This window comes from Eutrigla gurnardus (assembly GCF_963514095.1).
Source record: "Eutrigla gurnardus genome assembly, chromosome: 3".
Classification (NCBI taxonomy): Eukaryota; Metazoa; Chordata; class Actinopteri; order Perciformes; family Triglidae; genus Eutrigla; species Eutrigla gurnardus.
Window position 1 is genome coordinate 7,481,678 of NC_139917.1, and position 15,977 is coordinate 7,497,654.

Below are 15,977 nucleotides of genomic sequence, written 5' to 3' on the forward strand. Positions count from 1 at the left end.
TGCATTTTTTATCAAGCAGTGAAATGCAAGAAAGCAGCTCATCTCCTAAAAGCTTTCTGCAAACCTCAGTTTAGGACCAACAGGTTGGAACAAGTCAAAAGTGATACTTAAAATGTTGTATTCAAACACTTTGGGACATTTTTTTTCCTGGAGTTAGGTAAAATGGCATCACCTGCAAAACAGGCTCAGTGCAGCGAAAACTGTGTATATATATATATTTATATTTACCATTCATTTATAACCTCATGATTTATGAAAAACTGTGTATATATATATATATATATATATATATATATATTTACCCTTCATTTATAACCTCATGATTTATCATCTCAGTATCATCTAATTTATTTGTATATATATATATATATATATATATATATATATATATATATATATATATATATATATTACCATTCATTTATAACCTCATGATTTATGAAAAACTGTGTATATATATATATATATATATATATATATATATATGCCATTCATTTATAACCTCATGATTTATCATCTCAGTATCATCTAATTTATTTGTTTCACTAAAAAGTATGTTCACCAACACATGCGTCTCACCTGTGATGCAATAAAACAATTTTTTTCTGTATAAAATGTGCCTTTTTTAAAAGTTTTAAGCACATTTCTCAATCAATTTGGCCAGAATATTTGATATTTGTGTGTCCCTATTGGTCTGATATTCAGTACTGTTATCGGTGCATCCTGGCATTTTTGACTGTGGTGGCTTTTTTTTTATTTTACTTTATCCTGATTTCTTTGGGTTGATTCTAAACCCATCTGTTGTCTGGTCCTTTTTGAGATCCCTCATCTCAAGGTCAGATATCACATTTACTTGGATGAATTTGAGCGAAAACATTTCCGTCAATATTTAGTTAAACAAACTGCATAGACCTCGTCACATACTTAACTACTTAATGCAACCACCTGAGGAGAATTCAACACCTCTAAAGCCGACAGGCGTCTCAGAAGCAGTACACCGTTGGATGTTCAAAATGTGAAACTCTTCCACCGTTTGATAACCGTCATTGTTCCATATTATCGGTCGACAGCTTCTCCAAAAATGTAAACCGTTTTTGAACTGAAGCGGTGAAGCAGTGATTTATTAGATTGCTCAGTTTCCCAGCTGGCCTTCTGCGACTCCGTCCTGCATTCACCATCCACAGTCAGGGCCATCGAAGCCAAAAGACGAGCTGGAAGAAGACGAGCTGGAAGAAGACGAGCTAGAAGAAGACGTGGAGGACCACGTGGCGGACCATGTGAAGGACGACGTGGAGGACGCCTCGTAATCCTCGAAGGAATCTGAGCTGCTCGCCGATGGATAGTTGGGGTCGAGGCTCAACGCCGAATCTTCAGCGTCAGAATCTACTTCATAATCAAAGCTCTGTTGGAAATCAACGTTAAGACCACATTAAGCCCCTGATCATTTAGTGGATTAGTTGAAAGACTTCTCCATAGATATAATCATTAGCTGCCCTACCATCATGTCCATCATTTCATTGTTGAGGTAGATGTAGTCAAACCACATCAGATTGTTGTGCAGGAGTACCAGCTCCAGATGACTGCACTCATCATCATCTTCATCTTCATCTTCATCACTGCTCCAGTTCCTTTCAGCCTCATAGTCACTCTCATCGGACTGGAAGTCGAAATCTTCTAGAGACATGTTGGCTGTTGACACAGATGTGGATCAGTGTTGCCACAATGCATTCAGACTGTGTTCCTTGTGCTCGACAACCGTTTGGAGTTTTGGTTTGAAAAAAGGCCTATGGAGTTCTAGACTGCTGCTGGTGTCAGAGCTGACAATCAGAGTTCTTACAAACCGGAAGCAGAACAGGCCAAAACCAGAGGTGGACAAGGGCAAACAACAAATTCTATTATAATGCAACAACAAACAGATGGTTGCTAACTACGTTTCATTTTTATGGCTCTAACTGCTGTAATCCTTTATTGCATTCAATACACAAGAGAGTCTGTTCTATTGATTGGATGGAGAATATTTTGTACTGGGGGCTTGTGTCAGGCGTCCCATTTGATAAACTCATAAAGTGAATCGCTCAACTGTAATATATCCTACAACAGACCACGTTCTTGCACACTTGAGGTCTCCTTGCATGGGTAGATATCAGATAAAACGATAAACATGGAGAGGTTTTTACTCTCAAAAATCAGCACACGCCTAAAAATCGTTCAACAACAAAAAAACATGTTATGCCGGAGAGCTGGACTTCTTTATGGTGCTATTTACGGATTTAATGGTACACACAATTTCCAGTTTCATTTGTACTTCTGTTTTAAGCTCACAGTTTGGCAAGAATTCACTCCAACAGGGAAAACCACAAAAAAACAATTTTTCACCATTTATATTGAACAATATGAACTTTCAATAAATGGTTAATTGGCCTTAATTCTTACATTCACAATACTGGCATATGGTCAAAAAGAAAAAACTATCACTTGCATAGTTGCATCTGATTGGTCTCCCTCTGTTTAAGCTTTACATAGAAAAAAAAATGACATTGATGGCTTGATGACTTTCATCACAATCATTTCCTTCTGTAAACCAAATGAGTCAACAACTATTATGGAAGGAGACACGTCCTCTGGCTCTTTGTTGTACGGTGTCAGTGGCATGCCATTGCAACCACACTGTGGTTACACACTATCGGCACTGCACGGTTAATTTGATGATTGGAAATACAATCAGATGATAATTGCCTGTGTCTGTCCCTTTGAAAGTCGGCAGCTGCTGCTTGTGAAATAGTTTCAGAGGTGATTATACAGTTTTGGCTGTCAAGACTGTCGAGACTTTTAATGTGAAATACAACTCAAGTTAAATTTCATTAAGGCCAGTTCAAGTGGGAAGAAGAAATTACCTTTTCGTTGTGACGGCGTGGCCAGCTCTCTTTCTCCGTCTCTCTCTCTCTTATGTGGAGCTCATGTTAACAGGCCTCCAGGTGTGTGTGTGTGTGTGTGTGTGTGTGTGTGTGTGTGTCTGCACGTGTGTGTAGGTGTGTGTCCTCTCAACGAGCCGTCTTCGTGCCATCTCTCCACATCCCTCTCTCTTCATGTAACCCTCGCTCCTCGTCCCGACAGGCCTTTTCCGCTGCAGGGAACGTGTTCATTTCATACATGATGACCCTTCAACCTCGCCGACACAAATCTACACCGCTCTCGCTGCGTTGACACCACCACCTTTGAGGATCGATGTATTTTTTTTGGTTCTTTGACAGTGTGAATGTCAATGTAGAAGAAAACAAACAAAGGAAAACTAATAAAAAGCATACATGTAATGCTGAGTGGCAGTGAGTGAAAGGTCTCCAAGGTTACCATCATATGAAAACACGTTCTTAGAAATAGTGAAAAATTCCCCGTTGCCTCCCAGAGCTCAATGTCACACCTTTTAAATTGCTTCTCTTCCCGACCACCAGTCAAGTGCTGTTGAAGAATGTTTTCTTAACTATCCCCTCCAAGACATAAAGATAATATCTGAATGACAATGTGTCTAATAGATTTTTGTTAAATATGATTCAAATGACATTTATTTCTTCTCCCTCAAAATGGAAATATTGTTTATTTCTGAAGTTTAACTACTGGATGCTTGTGCTTCACAGGAAAGAATGTATCGTGTTTGTGTTCTGGCCACATCACACTTTTCTGCTCATAAAACTGTCACAAAATCCTGTTTGTATGAACGTGTCTGTATTATTAACGAGTATTAACGTCTGCATGACGATGCACAGAGAAGCTCAGAACCCGATCGTTTGAGATAAACCGGCCCCATGTGACCAGTGAAGACGTCATCTAGTTTCACATTAACTTAATAAGGTGTTCTGGTCTTATTGACCACCTTCATCCAATCAGACGACCCGAAAAAATTTGGGAACAAAACGGCAAGCTTTGCTTTGTAGTTTAATATCTACTCCGTCTTATTATCTTGGCACGTTGTGAAGTATAGTCTGTGACTTGGATTGGAGTTGGATACGTAGAGCTACAGGATTAATCCAATGATATATATATATATATATATATATATATATATATATATCATTATATATCATTGGGGGGGGGGCAGGCGGTGGTTGATGCGTAGCGGCTAGTTAGCGATTGTGTCAACAGAGCGAAATGGACCGATTTGTGATAGCCAAAAAGCGGATAAGAGTGGATGATGGTGGTGGTGATTTACGGACGCAGGACAGAGTGATGACGGACTTGGAGGATGAGGATGAAAGTGAGGATGACGAAGGGGCGGTAGTAGGTCAGGAGAACAGAAAGGAGGAGGAGGGGAGAGGAGAAGAGAGAAAGACAGCATTGGAGAGCGAGTGAAGCAGAGTTTAGAGGACAAGAAGGGAGGAAGAGGCGAGGAAGACAGGAGTGGGGAGTGAGTGAGGAGGAGAAGAAAGGAAGAAGAGGAGAGGAAGACAGGAGTGGGGAGTGAGTGAGGAGGAGAAGAAGGGAGGAAGAGGAGAGGAAGACAGGAGTGGAGAGTGAGTGAGGAGGAAAAGAAGGGAGGAAGAGGAGAGGAAGACAGGAGTGGAAAGTGAATGAGGAGGAGTTTAGAGGAGAGGAAGACAGGAGTGGAGAGAGTGAGGAGGAGAAGTTTAGAGGAGAGGAAGAGGAGGAAGACAGGAGTGGAGAGTGAGGAGGAGGAGTTTAGAGGAGAGGAAGACAGGCGTGGAGAGTGAGGAGGAGGAGTTTAGAGGAGAGGAAGAGGAGGAAGACAGGAGTGGAGAGGGAAGGAGAGGAGAACAGAAGGAGAGAGAAAACATATTTAGTGAGTTCAGAGACAGTTGTAAGAGTATACTGTATACAACTATACACTGTGCTACAATTCTCAGTTACACTCTTGTAAATCCACAGATGTTCTCTGTGGTGGATTTGTATTGTTTTTTGTGCTTGTTGTTTGGCACTTCATTTCATTAAAAGTATCCCACTGCGCAGAGAGACGTCCAAACAACGTCTTTTCTAAGTCATTTTTGCACGTCTAATTTTGGTCACCTCAAGGTGCAGACTGTTACTCCAAACAACGTCTTTTTTTCGACGTATACTTGACGTCCATTTATGACGTCCACAGTACCTCCGTACAGGAGATATTTCTAGTCCAAATATGGTCTTTGTGGACGTCTTTTCTACGTCAAATTAGAACTCATTTTAGACATTGTTTTTATACTGTACTGCTTCTAGTTTTTATGCATAACTGTAGTCACATTTCAGAAGGTGGCATGCTGTTCCACTTCATTTTCCCATAGCTTCATTTGATTTTCTCACCAGCAAATGGCAACTGGAAATGCATATAAAGGCATTATACATTTCCACTTAAAAACCTGCTGCCGACCTTCTGGACACGAGACGAAATAATAAATCACAATCCAATCCCGACTGTTTTTTCCCCCCATCTTTATTGCAAACATGTCTTTCAGTTGAGACTACTTCTAAACAGCAGAACCCTCAATTAAGTTTGAAAAAAAAACAGTGGTAAAATAAAATAAATAAAATTACACCTCTTCGGTCGGTACTACAAAATATATATATTTAATAATAATAATACACACACACACACACACACACACACACACACACACACACACACACACACACACACACAATATATATATATACACCTATGTGAACACTGGGGTAAAAAAGCAATCTGAACACAGAAAAATTAAAAGGGCTTACCAGATTCACGTAATGAAAATAAACAGAAATCTGGCCTTTTTTTAACACACATAAATGGTTAATTTTCAAACATTCCTTTTGTCAATCTTATTAATAAATTAAAAAGAACAGGACAGCAACTACAGTGTAGGTGTCACATGTAAAACTAAACTATTCATAAAAATAATATAGCTGAGCATAGTTTTTAACAAAATCAGCCCTGAGTGACTGTGAAGCCCCCCCCTCCACTCCTTTGCGGCGCATGCTTTAAACGATCTGAAGCATGTGTCCTTATAAGTTCCTCAGTGGCCTTATTATCAAATTGCATGACGCCATCTGCACAAGTAGAAAAAGACAAATGATAAGAAATATGCAAAGGCAAAATGTGGTCATACACCAAGTTTGCATATCTGTAAGCAAAAATATGTTGCTCATGCTATGTATCAAAAACCATCAGCCATTGTAGACAGTTGGTATTGTATTTTAAAGTGTCAACGGGGAAGGAAATGTTTTGGCAAATCAAGTCATTATTTAGAGATTGGAAGGAGCAAAATTTTCTTCCCTTCAATATGAAATATGGGCTTACCTTGTATTGCTCTGTAAATCTTTGTCATTTCCAAGGGTTTTTTGCACTTTTTCCCCTTGCCCTTCATGTTAAAATTTGCCATCAGGGCATTGGTGAAGAGTCTAAAGAAAAATAAATTACATCTATAAATCAATTTGAACAATATATGCAGGGATAACAGAGGAATACACATGTCATAAACCCTTCATAATACATTGATAAAGGACAGCTAGTCTATACAAGGCATTGTGTTGTGAACTTGTTATTCAATTTTCACCTGTTATTGCATACTCAGAATAGGGACACTGCTAATGAAAACATGGAGTCTGGTCCACAGCCAGAAAAAAAAGTTCAGACATTGAAAAAGCACATACTACCCAAACATTAAACACAAAATGAATACTTTATGTAGAAACATACCTGTCAAAAACTTTGTAGACACAGTCCTTGGTGTTCTTTTCTGCCAGTATTGGCCAGAATTGGACTCCACTACATTTGAAAAGTGGGATGCCGTCGATGTTTACAGTGAGGTGAACATCATTACTGTCCATCAGACTTAAGTAACGACAGATTCCCTTTTCTAAGCCGTAATACTTGTAGTGCCCCCCACATTTAGGCTCTGTTGTGTTTTGTTGTGGTGTAGCAAGGAGTGTCCGGCAATCCACAGGCAATAGGTGCCCTTGCTTTCACAATGTGGACAATAACCCGTTAAGTGCTGTGTGTGTCACTTTGTGCTCTGTAGCCCACTTTCTCAGGTCATCTTCAAGGCTGCTGATCACTTCAGCTTCATAATCATTTGGTTCATATTCAGAGTCAGAAGTCAAATAGTCCACATCAGTGTCAAAATCAAAACCATGTGATGTCTCAGGAACGCTGTCACTTGTTAAACTGCGTGGGGTCCCAGGCACACTGCTAGAACTACTCTGACTCCCAGCCACAACATCACTATTAATTCCAAAGCTCTGATGTCCATCTTCGCTGTCATAACGAAGAAGTTCGTCCATGTCTCTTTGGCGTTTTCGCCAGTCTCTCATTTTCATAGACATCTGTAGACACAGATGCAGTATAAGTCCGTTAGTCTTACAATTTATTTGACTGGGTGTGTGCAAAGGAGCATGAGGTCACGTACCTTGTTGGCTTACAAGGGGCAGGACACCTCACTCCACTTTCAAAAGGACCAAACACCACCTGACAAAAGGATCAGAATCAGAATCAGAAATACTTTAATAATCCCAGGGGGAAATTATTTTTGTTACAACTCCAGATATACAAACAACATATATTATACAAGTAACACCTATTAAGATAAGACTGATTTAGAAACACCCAACTAAAGCTTTACAATCCTTAACTCAGTACTCCATTGCACTTAAATGCATTTGGCTGCGAAACCCCACGTGGCTGTGTCTGCTCGTTAACACTGGGGGCTCCTGTTGCCAATGATGGTCGGGTAACAGCCCACGGCTCCAGCGCTTCATTCTTTGATTTTTCACTGGCTTCGTTGTAAACAAAATTCATCGTGTTCAAAAGCTAACGTTAGCAGATGTAATGCTAATTGTAGCGACAACAGGTTTGAAGTAGATTAACACAACAAAGCTAAAACGGCAAACGCTATATATGCACATATTAACATAAAATTAACATATGGGTCTATCGGCTGACCGAACTTACCTGCAATTTAGTGGACGCTGATTTTCGGACTGTTGTGTTGGAGAGGTCGACGGTGCACAAAGCCAAGCGGCCATTTGCTTCTACCGAAGAGAAACACCTGGGCCAATGGGAGTGGCTCTTAGGATCAGAGGTTGCGCTAGACTTTTTCGTTGTCTGACATTTTGACTGACAGGGTCATAAAAATCCTGTCATAATCTATTTTTATCGGTCACTTTAATTTTTTAAATGATAATAATGACATATTCAATTGCATTTAATTTGAATTAATTTTTAATGAATATTCAGTCCAAACAAGCTGAACAAATAATCCACACTGTGGATACACACATCAAGCAGAAGAATATGTAACTTTTTCTCCGCAGTAACAAAAACATCTGACTGTGTGGCCCCAGTGGCTACATATGAACAATGAATAGTGAAATATGAACAGTTCACCTGTGGCCTAAACGCACAGTCTCATGCGGCGTTCACACCGGACGCGATAGACGCGGCAGACGCTCCATTCGCACCGCCGCCTGAATCGCGCGTCATCGCGCCATCTACATTGATTTTCAATGTAGAGTTGCCGCTCAAATCGCGTCCCGTGTGAACGCCCCTTGACACTCAACTGCTGTGACATTTTTCTTCTTTTCTACTTTTCTTCTTCTACAAGAGCCAATTACTGTAATATGCTCTTCGCCACCAAGTGGTCAGGGGTGTGAATTGCAATCTGTCAAAATGACGGAATTGCAAAAAATGGTCAATGACGGAAAATATTCGGTTAACGCGACCCCTGCTTAGGATGTACGTTGGGAAACGTACATGCCTCAGCCAATCACAATGGCGTTGACTGTATTTTTTTTTTTTGCTCCCAATAGGCTACACTTTTATTGTTGTATTAAACAGAATTACACTATTTTAGAAAAGAAAAACAGGAAAATGTAAAAAAAAATGTTCAAAAATAATGTTTAATCACAAAATAATCATGTCCATACTACTACTACTACTACTATGATAATAATTATAATATAAATACATACATAAATAAATTACATCGTCAATTCCCTGCACCTGTCTTAGACGTCCAAAAAAGTGACCTAGCCCGACGTTAAAATGTTCAACTGCATATTGACGTCCAAGTGGGGTCATGATTAGACGTCCAAATAGCGGACCTAGTTTGCACGTCGTGAAGAGGTCCAGAATTGGTCTTGGACTGACGGACGCAATATAGACATGATCTGCACGTCCATCAGACGTCTAATGTTTAGTGGGTTAAATATGCTTGTGTTTGGTTTATGATAAATGTTTAGTAACATGCATTCGACAATATGTAATAAAGGATTGGATTTGTATGGCACTTTTCAAGACACTCAAAGCGCTCTGACAGGGTTCTAGGTTCCATTCATTCACACACGATAGTAGCCACAGCTGACCTGGGGCAGACTGACGGAAGTGTGGCTGCCATTCTGTGCCTACGGCCCTTCCGACCACCACCTCAAACATACAGCAGTCATACACATTCACACATTCACACGAGGGAAGCTGGGTGAAGTGTCTTGCCCAAGGACACAACGACCATGACACAGTGACAAGGGCGGGGATCGAACCGCCGACCCTCCGAACATTGGCCAAACCGCTCTACCAACTGAGCCACAGTCCCCCCATGTAGGTTATCAGCACGGCCACGGGAACAGTACATCTATATCTATTATAGTATTATTTGTTGGTGTCAGAATTCACTAGCACCTCCTATAAACAATCAGACCCCCTCATTGCCCCCCCAATAATATTTTTCTGGTGCCCTCGCTGTGTGCAATCCAAAATATTTAGTCAATCAATGAATAATCGGGATCTCAATATTGACTAAAAGTAATCGTGAGGATCATTTATGCCGTAATCCCAGAGTTGTCATGCTCCATGTAGCCAGCAGCTGTTCAGGTAAACAGGCCTGCTGCTGCTCTGCCAAAAACCCGTTAGAAGGAATGCAACACAGAGCAGGTGTGTGGTTTCCCTGCGGTTTCCCTGCTGCTCTATTTATTCTTCCAAAAATAAAAGTATTTAAAGTTGGATCTCGGCGTCTAGGCAGTTAGGTTGGAGCCCTGACACACTAAGCTGATCCTGACTAATGACTGCTGTCAAAAGCAGATTTATCATAGACTTTGTCGCCGCACTCATCTCTGAAAAAAGTCACCACTGTGAAGTCATTTTGCTGCAGGGAAATCACAGCTCCTCGTCTGCTGTGGGATTCAAAATGGCCAATCGGCCGAGCGACCGTGCACCGCCGACGGTGCTGCGGAGATGAAAAGAGAGCCCGACAGGGCCCGATGGCCGGCTGTGGGCTTTGTGTTTGGGACCCTTTGTACAAACTGGCTCCTCTTTAAATCCCACTGTGTCACTCAGGACTAAGTGTTTGCAGATTACGGAGCCAGGAGAGCACACAGTGGAAAGTGGGGCTCTGAGCCACAGTTCATAGCCTCTGCTGGCCCACATCCTTTCTGTGTGTGTGTGTGTGTGTGTGTGTGTGTGTGTGTGTGTGTGTGTGTGTGTGTGTGTGTGTGTGTGTGTGTGTGTGTGTGTGTGTGTGTGCGTGTGTGTGTTTGTGTGTGTGTGTGTGTGTTTGTATGTGTGTGTGTGTTTGTGTGTGTGTGTGTTTGTGTGTGTGTGTGTGTGTGTGTGTGTGGCGTCTATTCATGTCATTTGTGTAGTTTGCATATTTGAGAAATTTGCGTCACTCAACCCTATCAACGTTGAGATTCTCCTCCTGTAGTGACTCTTGATGTTGCAGAATCAGAAATATACAAATATTGTGTCCGTCTGTGGTCCCCCAGAGGTCTAAGATAGTAATTCACATTAATCCAGAGACCAGACCAGACTATGTGGAGAAAACAGAGACTGTCTGTGGTCCAAACAACAAGGTCTCTGCTGTATTTATGTCTATATGACCTTATTTGGAGTGTTGATGGAGCAGCTACATTGTTAGCATAGCCGAGCACCCATCAACCAGACTCCATTCAGAAAACAAGCATTTTAAAAGTAGTCAGCTTGTGGTCTTGCAGACAGACCTAACAAAGCATGACATCACACTTTTTACTGATCACCATCATTATGGAGTTATTTCAGTAACCTTTTCATCTGGTTATTGATATTAAATCACAGATAAATAGTTTGGTGCATTTGGTGTGAACACAGCATTAGATTGAGCCATCATATCTATTTTGGTTTGAATCATATGAATATTGACTGAAGACATTCACTGACCACTCCTTCCATCTCTGCAGTGAGTCTCCTCTGTGTTTCCGATATCTGGATCAGGACATCCCCTGTCCCAAACAAAAGCAAAAAAAGAGAAATCAGAGACTTTTTAAAAATAGTATTTTATAATTTTCGTTTTACACACAATAAACATCGACACAGTAGAACAGAGTTGTTAGTCACAGACTCAGTTTACTGTTAATGTTATACTGTTTGGTATGGGCTGTTTCATATTTTAATGCAAATTTAACACAATAGTCTGAAGAAAAAATATCTTTCATTTAAAATCTTAACAAAAGATAAAGTTGCCGTTCTAATGCACTCACTCATTTGTGTGACTTTATGTAAGTTACAAAAGAAAGACACAATGCTTTAGCAGTGACTTGATATTTGAGTTTAACACTGCTCAGGTGGACATGCTCAGATGTTGGAAAGTTAGCCAAGCCCTTTATGTTTTGGTGCCTCTGGTGTTGGCTGTTGTCATGGACTCTGGTTGAGCTAATGAATTGAGGGCAACTGAAAGACTGTCCCCATCTATAATTCAGAGGCCATCGGTCACGCTGTGGCTCCCTGACCTTGTCAGCCATCCGAGAAGAACCTCTGTGTCTCAATGGGGACGTGCTAGCATTATGCTAACAATGCTATCACTTGACCCCTGGGTCAGAGTGAAAGTGAAGCTTGTATAAAATATGCACTCATGCATGCACTCGGGACACACACACACACACACACACACAAGAGGATAAGAGCAGTGGATGGAGAGGGTGTCACCACTGAGTGTGTTTACTATTTTCATGATCAATGAGTATTCAATCACACACACTTACCAAGAGAGCGAGATGAAAGCGTGTGAAGGGCCTGGTCACCCATCTTAGCCACTGCGCTGAAGTAAGCCTCACTGCAGACAGCCAAGGCTGCAGGGAACGCACACACAACAATGGAGGAATACTTAACATGAGAGATATCACAGCCAGTTCAAGTCTTGGATGGAAGGTTTCTGCCTGTATTTGTTCTCACCAGCCTCACGGTGCTGATATGTGATATGTGATTGGTGGAGGACGAGCCCCGTGTCAGTGGATATAGTTTTACCACCGTTTGTCCCCCTGTGACTGACGGCCTGTTCCTTTTTATCAGCCAGAGAGCTACATTACAGTTCTTCTGATTGCTAAATGCTCAAGTGGAGCCACAACTCAGTCTGCATCACCAACACTCACCGGAGTTAAACAGTGCACAACACCCGCAAAACAGGCGCAGTGTGAATCATCATCATGGAGACGAAACACTGTCACTCAGAATACACTGAGACGAAAAAACCTACCACACAAGTTACTCATAGTTTTTTAGGCCAACAAGAACGAATGAAAATCAGCAGTTTGCTTCATGATCACTTTTTCTGATTTGACTATTTATAGGTATGTGTTCAAGTAAAAATCATATATTTGCTTTATTCTATAAACTACTGACAACAATTCTTGCAAAATTCAAATAAAAATATCAATATTTACAGCATTTATTTTCATAAAAAAAAATCTCCCTGCCCCTCTTCTCCCTCCACCAACCTGTCTTTCACTATATCTATATGAGATCACTACCGAGTGTAAAACCAGACACCTGCTGAGGTTTTTAGCTGAAATTACAATCATCAGTGTTTGAAAGTCAGGCTGAAATCATCCTGTGTTGAATGTGAGGTACAGTTTAGACAGCGGTGTGTTAACATGTGAACAAAGTGCTGTAGATCCGCAGTGTTGTGCAGGTTGAGGTTAAAGTCATGACATTAGTGTGGAGACTTTATAAAACTGTGTTGAAGCAATGAAACAGGAAGTAGAGTTTGGTTCACATGAACTGCTGCGGTGCAGACTGTGTTAGTTTGAACATGTGACTTCAGTTGTGCCCGCTGTCGCTTAGCAATCGGAAAAAACTGTAATGATACATGCTGCTCACCCAATCACTCAACGTTACACTGGAGGGATTAGCGAAGTCAGACTGCTGCGGTACAAAGGGATTCACACAAAAGGTCCTGTTATAAAGTTGAGATTCTGCCTAATGCTTTTCTCTCATTATTCCTACATACTGACAGTCATGTTGGTGTCGTTTTCAGTCAGAGCAAGTGATGTTGTACAGCGAACCACACACAACCTAAGCGGTAACCCTTTCTATGAAGGTCATGTATATAATGCATCATAAGCACATTGTGAGGTTACATTGTTGAGTTACGTTGGTAGGGTATGTTGTTGGGTTACATTGTTAGGTTACATTGTTAGGTTACATTGTTGGGGCATGTTGTGAGGTCAGTATTTGGGTTATGTTGTTGTGTTATGTTATGAAGTTATGTTGTTGGGTTACGGTGTTGTATTATGTTGTTGGGTTATGTTGTGAGGTCAGTATTTGGGTTAGGTTGTTGGGTTATGTTTTGAGGTTACGGTGTTGGGTTACAGTGTATGCCATTAGGTTAAACTGTTACGTTGTTAGATTACACCCTTACGTTACGCTATTCCATTCCGTAGTTTTTCCGTTATGTTGTTAGTATTTTAACAAGCGACTTCCGAGTAAAATTAACCATATTACATGTCTCAAACATTTAGTGAAGTTTTCGGTCTCATTTGGCCAACTGTACATGAGACAAAAAGATTATTTGTCAAACATGAAACAGTATAACACCTAAAACCAAAAGAAATACACATGCAGTATTATTATATGTACTTCTATTTATTTTTAAAGAAGATATTTATGTGTGTCAACTGACGATTCAAAATTAAATGCGTAAAACAAGTTACAATATGTGTGTCATGCGTCTATCTAGCCAGCAGTCACTCACCTTGGAAAGCCATCACATAGCTGTTTCCTAAAGCAACAAGCTTCTGGAGGCCAGGGTTGAATTGCTCCATCAGGTTCTACAGGAACACACGAAAGTGAGAAATTGTGACTTCCGCTATCACTAAACACACTGTAGCTTAAAATCTGATAGATACTCACATCTCCATCCTACCATGTGAACGACTACATACAGGCCATGTGTGGAGAGCAAAGAGAAGAAACAAACTCACCACATAGACAGTCAGAGTCGATTTGTGCAGCTGGTCACTGGTGGCTCCGGACATTGCGACCAATTTCAAAGACAGTATGAACTTCAAACAAAGAAAAGGCCTCAAAAAATGAAAAAACTCCTGCACAGAGTCCGTATTCCCATTTAATGTTCAGTAGAATGGTGTGTTCAGGCAGTGGGAGTCACCTTCACTGTTGCTCCTCAGTCTGATACCATCTGTCTGATTGAACGATAGTCTTCTCTCTCTGGGTTTCTCATCCGTATAATAATGAGCTCTTCTACCTTCTTGTCAGCAGCAGTTTTCGTAGAAAGAACCGGCAAGCGAGCGAGGGGACGAGAAGAGAGAGCAGGTGCTATTGATATGACCGGCCAGGTGAATTATTAATTGAAGACCTGAAAGGAAAGGCGGAGGACAGCCAGCTGCCCAACTAGCTGTGACGTAGGCTCACACCTCAAACCCCACATAGAGGTAAACATCTGCTTCATAGGTCTCACTTATCAAATATCTATGAGCTATACGGTACAACTATCACACACACACAAACAAGGTTGAAAATAATATGAGGATAAAACAACACAACAAACCAGATGAAAGATCTCCAACTCTAGGTGTCAGTAACAAAGAGGAGAGAAATGCTTCACAGAAGATTTCACTATTTAGAGGCTGCTTCTGATGGGACTGACTGAATTTTCACCATACTAAAGTCACAACATCATACTGCCATTTTAAACGTGTATGCTGAGTATTGTGATAAGATAACGTACACAGAATATTACCTTTTTTAATCTGCATATGACACTGTTTGTCAACATAGTTTTGGTGTTCGGGCTCATATCAGCATCAACAATGTGCTGTGCACTTGCACTATATATATATATATATATATACCGTAAATCCTCTAATATTGGCCTGTATTCTATTGCCGGTCGGTCTCTAAAGCCCCCCACACACCGCCCAGACGTCCAACTGCCTTATCCGACCACTCTCCGCCCACTCTGTTGCCTCTCGTCTGACCCGTTCGGCAGAAAAGTTGCGTTGTACACACCGCTTCGACGTGCTTCCGACACCACAGCAGCGTGTACGTTCTGCGCTTGCGCGAGATGCAATAAGCCTCCTTAACAGCGGGTGGCGCTAGTCTCGTGCCAGTACTCCAAAACAGGAAAACAGGAAATGACGGAACGGAGTGCAGATAAAAACAATGCACACACAGTCTTGGTTCAGTATTCGTTCGACTCGAGAAGACCTTTGTGGACTAAATACTTGGCATTTCTGGAAAGATGACTCTGGCTAGGGTGACACTCGCGTTGTGTGCTCTCGGGCTCATTATTTTACGAAGACGTCGTCTCAGTAGGGAACGAGTAATACGGAGTTTACCATCGTCACTTCCACCCCGCCCACACACCGCCATTGGATACTCTGATTCGCTAGCACACCGCCAATCAGGGTATCCAATGGCTCAGACGTCCAACAGCCCACCTCCTCAGACTTCGCATGCTCAGTCTGATCAGACAACGTCCGCGCGGCTCCGAAAGCTTCCGACGCAGCTGTACACACCAAACATATGTGTTCCCGACCTCGTCCGAGCCTCTCCAAACGCTTCAGACGTCAAACGGTTGGGCCGGTGTGTTCCTGCCTTAACAGTGGCCGTTCTCAATGTTGGAGGTAAATAACGGCCGGTCTCTCATAAAGGTCGGGGCTATTATTCGAACCAATGTTTTTCTGTGCAGGCCTCAACATTATGCCCCCACACACCCCTCTCTTCTGTGCTCCTCCGAGCTCTATCGTTCTCC

General features: G+C 41.5%; 1 protein-coding gene across 1 annotated transcript in view; it reads right to left on the bottom strand.

Moving 5' to 3' along the window:
* Nucleotides 1-14,324, bottom strand: part of baiap2l2b (BAR/IMD domain containing adaptor protein 2 like 2b) — a 39,849-nt gene extending 25,525 nt beyond the window's left edge. The window contains exons 1-4 of the mRNA XM_084006373.1: nucleotides 14,188-14,324; nucleotides 13,959-14,034; nucleotides 11,971-12,057; nucleotides 11,150-11,211 (exon numbers count right to left, since the gene is read on the bottom strand). Coding sequence (XP_083862499.1) covers nucleotides 11,150-11,211; nucleotides 11,971-12,057; nucleotides 13,959-14,034; nucleotides 14,188-14,241 — 279 coding nt within the window. The 5' untranslated portion in view covers nucleotides 14,242-14,324. The remainder of the gene's footprint in view (nucleotides 1-11,149; nucleotides 11,212-11,970; nucleotides 12,058-13,958; nucleotides 14,035-14,187) is intronic.
* Nucleotides 14,325-15,977: the final 1,653 nt, after the last annotated feature.